The sequence below is a fragment of the Gymnoscopelus braueri genome (assembly GCF_963280865.1).
Source record: "Gymnoscopelus braueri genome assembly, chromosome: 6".
Lineage (NCBI taxonomy): Eukaryota > Metazoa > Chordata > Actinopteri > Myctophiformes > Myctophidae > Gymnoscopelus > Gymnoscopelus braueri.
Window position 1 is genome coordinate 32,951,148 of NC_137607.1, and position 6,240 is coordinate 32,957,387.

General features: G+C 42.5%; 1 protein-coding gene across 1 annotated transcript in view; it reads left to right on the forward strand.

Moving 5' to 3' along the window:
* Positions 1-6,240, forward strand: part of kif1aa (kinesin family member 1Aa) — a 63,339-nt gene extending 57,099 nt beyond the window's left edge. The window contains exons 45-48 of the mRNA XM_080429701.1: positions 174-317; positions 1,026-1,218; positions 1,699-1,817; positions 2,260-6,240. Of these exons, the coding sequence (XP_080285827.1) occupies positions 174-317; positions 1,026-1,218; positions 1,699-1,817; positions 2,260-2,302 (499 nt within the window). The 3' untranslated portion in view covers positions 2,303-6,240. The remainder of the gene's footprint in view (positions 1-173; positions 318-1,025; positions 1,219-1,698; positions 1,818-2,259) is intronic.

The window sequence follows — 6,240 nt, forward strand, 5'->3', positions numbered from 1 at the left end:
ATGTCATGAAGTAATTTCCATGATTATTATTTTATCTAATTCTCCACATTATATACAACCAACCAGTAGGGGTCAGCAGTGACAAGGGACTATAGTACACGAGGGATTTGGGGATTGGCTTAACAACTACATTGGGACAAAAAAAATAAAACTAATGTCCTTTTGTACCCCAGACCCCCTACGCCCCGCTCTCGTACCGCCAGCCCCTGCCCTGAATCCCAGCAGGATAGCGAGGCCAAAAAGTTCTCCAACAGAGCCCCTGAAACCAAACCTCGGATCCGCAGATATGTACCCGATATCCAGGAGATGCGAGTCAGGTGAGCACACACACACACACACACACACACACACACCCCCACACACACACACACACACACACACACACACACACACACACACACACACACTCACTCACTCACTCACTCACTCACTCACTCACTCACTCACTCACTCACTCACTCACTCACTCACTCACTCACTCACTCACTCACTCACTCACTCACTCACTCACTCACTCACTCACTCACTCACTCTCACACACACACACTCACTCTCTCTCACACACACACACTCACTCTCTCTCACACACACACACACACACACACACACACACACACACACACACACACACACACACACACACACACACACACACACACACACACACACACACACACACACACACACACACACACACACACACACACACAAGGGGTTCTCGGCATAATGATTGATAGTCAGAAACCAAGTGGACCTCTGTGTAACTGTGACCTCTGACAATGTTAAATGGAACCACATTTGAACACTGTCAAGAGTTATGGGGGTCCATCGTCTGATGAATACCAAAATGGGGGTCCTTGAAATGTTAAAGTTTGAGAACCACCACAGCTTAAAGCGACAGCAGAGCAGAAAGTGGGTAGAACATGACCACGAATGGAAACGTACAGCTCATAAGATGCACCGTCGACGGATGCCCTGCGGTAACATTCTAACCCCACTCTTCTCCTCTTCTTCTCTTTCCGTAGCCCCATCGTGTCGAAGAAGGGTTACCTGCACTTCCTGGAGCCGCACACCAACGGGTGGGTGAAGCGCTACGTGGTGGTGAGGCGGCCGTACGTCTACATCTACAACACAGAGAGGGACACGGTAGAAAGAGCTATCCTCAACCTCTCCACGGCCCACGTGGAGTACAGCGAGGACCAGCAGGCCATGCTTAAGGTGGGCAATGGAGTTGCTACCAGAAGTACCCTAATGGCCCTTAAAAGGGCCATTCACACTAAGCACTATAACTATAAAAACTATATATAAGTCAAGTGGATGGCAGAGTTCACACCAACTATACAAACAATTACAATGGTGAACGATATAGTCATAGTTAACGTTATAGTTACAGTGCTCAGTGTGAACTGCCCTTAATGGAGTGGTGGAAGAAGTACTCAGATTTTGGATTTAAGTAAAAGTAGCAATACCACAGGGTAAAATGCTTTTCAATGGGAACGGAGCGGTTTGCAAACAAATGCTCTGTTCCCATTGAAAAGCATTGGCAGAATCCGCCCTCATAGGCAGAATTAAAGTTCGGTGTGATCGCACCCTAATTGAGGAAATGTACTTATAGTTACTTTACACCACTGTCCTTATGGGTACATTTAGATTAAATTAACTCTCCGGATTTTTTTTATTTCTATTTTTTCTTAATAGACCCCGAACACATTCGCCGTGTGTACGGAACACCGCGGAATCCTGCTTCAGGCCAACACTGACAAAGAGATGCATGATTGGCTGTATGCCTTTAACCCTCTCCTCGCTGGAACTATCAGGTAAACTTACTGATGCCAAATAATTGGCAAAACATAAAGATTGTATTGATAATATACTGTATCAATATAAATGAATTCATGTAAAAAATAAAAATCCTTGAAAAGGGCCGCAAACGCTTTCGAGATGTTCAAGTGGGCCCTGGTCCAGAAAGGGTTGAGAACCACTGCACTAGTTAACATTAGCAGCAGTTGTCGTGTTTACAATGTAGCTAGTCCATGGAATGTCTCCTGACTGAAATTGACCCTAGCTGTTGCTGTTGTTTGCTTTTCTGTGATTTTTGTTATTGGTAAATTGGTCTTAAATTTAATTCTGAGTAGCATTAACAATTTGAAAAAGTCTTAAATCTGACTCGCCTAAACCTGCAGAAACCCTGGATAATCAGGAATAGGAGAAGCGGCACGTCCCGCATCATCAATGCATGTGTCTTCTCCTCTCTTGTAGGTCAAAGCTCTCCAGGAGACGAGCTGGACAGATGAGGATGTAAGATGACACGACAACATGAAGAAAAAAAAAGAATAATAATAGGAAGACAAAGACTAATGTGTATATAGTTCCCTGTCTTTGTACCTTACTCCTGTGCTGAAGCCCCCTCCCACGAAACACCACCGACCCACCCCTTGCACAACCTCCGTCAATCACAAGCTGACCACTAGTGTTCTTCAGACAACCCCCTTCCCACCCACCCCACCCTACCCCACCCTACCCCACCCCACCTCACCACCTGTTGTGTTGTCAGGGCTTTGCTGCTGTGTGAGTCTCCTAGTTCCAGTGGTTCTCAAAGTGAGGGTCCAGGGACCCTCTGGGTTCCTTGAGGGGGTTCCAAATGGACACTTACAGGTCTGTAACTCTGAAGGGGTTACCAGACCAATGATTTGCAACGCCAAGAGTTGCAACTGGCAACCACGGCAATGCATTGCAATTTGTTGCTTGCGATTGGAAAAGTTGGATCACTTGCGAGTTGCGACTCAATGAGCCGGCATGCGCCAACCTGCAACAGGGTAATTCAGGCCGCTGCAACTTTTCACTGCAACGTTCTGCAACGGTTTCGTTGCGTTGCATCACAAATCATTGGTCTGGACTGAGCCTGAGAGTATACAGGTGACACTAAATGAACCTCGAAATTAAAGAGTTTGAGAACCACTAGTCCGAAGAACCTCTTCACCTCGTTCACGCAGTACTGTACTGGAATAATATTCATAGCTGGAGGAGATACGTGCAACCTTGACCACATGAACCCTAGCATCCTTTTTCTGGGGGGGCGAACATTCAGTGAAAATAGCCGATCCACAAGCTCACAACCCGTTGGAACCCGGTTAGTTAAGTATATAGGGTTTAAGTGGTCAAGGGAGTAGCAACCACTTCTCTATCTCAGATTACGTATGTCTGGTAATGTAGTTGTTTGTCAGTGACACATTGAGCTTTACGCGTTTATTCCTCAAATAAGAAAGAAAGCAAAAAAAAAAAAAAAAAGCTGTGACAGTAATCGTTACGTAGAAGCTGCCGTGTCAGTTGGGATCACATTACGACATTTTGCATCTCAGCTGTCTCAACCTGCAGATTCTCTCTTAACTATACAACTATATTAAGTACAACTGGTTTGCATTCAGAGTAAAACTAGGAAAAAACTATACGAATAAATAACGTTGCTGCTCTGTAGATCCATTCACTATTCTTTACGATTCCGCTGTGGGAATGCATAGCATCCTTGTGAATTCGGATACTGTACAATCTTCTAATTTCTCTGAATGTTTAGCGCACACAGTCTGGCAAGGGAAGAGGAATGACTCTGAGCAAACAATAATTGATCCTCAGCTGTTTTGATTAAAAAAAATAAAAGGATGGGGAAAAAGAAACGTGTTGTTTTAGCTCGCGAGAGCCTCGAGGGTATCTACTGTCGCCCATTTAATAATCAACCATTGTTAAATTAATCCTCCCAAATTTAACCTTAACCTGAATTTTATTTGTATCAAGATGTGATATATTTAGATATTTAACAGCTTTAATATTTATTTCTGCATGTATTTATTTACAAAGACATTTATATTTCTAAAGTAGTAGTACAGTGCAATTTCTGCACACCGCACTTTTTAATTATGAGTTCCTTCAAACGTTTTGATAGCATAACCTTGTCCCCACGCAGTTATGGCTACTTAAACAATGACATTATAATAAACATGGGCCAGTTTCCTTGTGCTGAAGACTACTTGAATTATGCTATCCCTTAGCAAAGAAATCGGATAGTTATGCGCGACCATCGACCCAATTTACATACAGTACAAGGTCAATTAGAGCACTGTTTCTCAACGTCTGGTCTGGGGCTCACCAGGGGTCCAAATTAACCCTTACAGGTCTGTAAATCTGAGAGAGTGTACAAATGGAACCATTTTTTAATCTTTGGGACCCCAGTCTACACTGTACAATTCTCAGTGTTAATTTAACTCTCAGGGTTACAGACCCGTAAGGGTCCATTTGGACCCCCTGGTGGGCCCCAGACCCGATGTTGAGGACCAGTGAAATAGAGGGTATGGATCAAGGTGCTCTGTGCACAATCAGATGCACAAAAGTTCCCTTATAGAGCAAAAAGTATGTAAACCGTTCCTTGTTTTTAGGGAACAAATGGGGTTTGTGAATGATGTGTGTATATTTATTATGTAGTGCCTCTCTTTTCAACCATAAGCCGTGTTTATACGTAGCTGCGTGCTGGTGTCACATACCGAAAATGGCAGATCTCCAAGCTCACTTTGCGTTGTTGCACCATGACAGGTTGTGAGCTTATAGAGCGGCTATTTTCAGTGCACGGCACCCGCGTGCAACTAAGTATAACTAAGGCTATACTGTACAGTACATCCAGTTGCTTTTACTCTTCAGCCTTCATGCTGCTGCATTGCTAACAGTCTTATCTAAACTGTCTGTTCATATCATCAACATAACTGTAACTGTCCTGCTTCATCATTATCATCATCTATTAATGTATTCAGAAAAATATGCAAAGGTTTCATTTATGTTCATGTGACATTCGTAATGTGGCAATGAGGCAACGTTGTCATATAGTTGCGTTCGGATTTTTCTTAAAATACAGTATACCACATGTTTATACATAAAAACTCATGCTGATGTTTGATTATTATCATACAAGCCTTAGAAAAGTATGCCCATATCTGGTAAGCAAATGAATATGCTTGAAAAGCAACCATACACCCAAATAATAAATAGGTTTTATTTGTTTCAAATTTAAACTCAGTAGAATTACTTACCAGGACTCCAGTGTAACTAATAAGGATCTGATCTGCAGTGAAACTGCACTCGTTGCATACTTGGGGTTCTGACTTATTAAACACAACCACAGTCCACGTTTTCAAGAGAGCATTAATCCACGACACAGCAATACTTCACAGCTCAACAAACAACAGAATGAAGATTCAAGTGTTCAGTTGATCTTTGCCTCATGCCATGGGTCAGCCAACCTACAGAGCATGTGCAGAGCTATGACAAAGCACTTGAGAGAACGTAAGCACTCTCCAATCTACAAACAAAAACAAGCGTATCAGAACAAAATCTCCAAGTGTGCATAGTTGAACTCTATGCCTCAAGAAAGCGCAAATAAACAGAATTTTCGATGTGCTCACTAAAAATAAATCTTGAGGGCCGCATTTTTATGCAGCACATGGTATGTTGTTCTTGTTGATGCTGATGTCTTCAGATTATAAGGTATTCTGTTTGTGTGTGTTATGTACTGTGCACCTCTGATGAATTGATTCAAGTTTTTTCAGTCATCCTTCAGCTAGCCCTGTGCCTATTGTAAAATCTAACTGCAGGTTATCAAGGAGCAAAATGCGATGCATGTTGAACATGTCTCTTTATTTTGGCATTTCACAGAAACCCAGTTACAGTTCAAGCAATCAATAGAATGATCAAAGTCCATCAGAGACTCTTGGCTGAGATTGTGTGTCCTTGAAGAGCTTCATCAGCATTGTCAGGCTTGATCTATACTTGGTTTTGCACGGGCATCGCACACCACAAATAGCAGCTCTACAAGCTCACAAAGCATCGCACTCAACTGCAACACTTGTGAGCTTGTAGATTGGCTATTTTCAGTGTGCGACACCTTCACACAACTAAGTATAAATTAGGCCTTACCCTGCTGTGAACGTCACAGAGTCAAACACTGTCTGATTGTGACCCAATGTGTTATCAAACGACCACCACCTGTGCTAAAGTTTTACTTTTGAGTTTAACTTTTATGTTATTTAGTTGTTGATGTTGTTGTTGTTGTTGTTTTTTATCTGGATTGGGGCTTTGATATTTGTCACTGTTTGTTTGTTTGGCTTAACCAGCCAACCAAAGTTTTGTTGGTGCAACACAGGAGTATATCACACTGAATGTAAAGGAACATTTTAAATTAATTATTTTACCGGATTGATG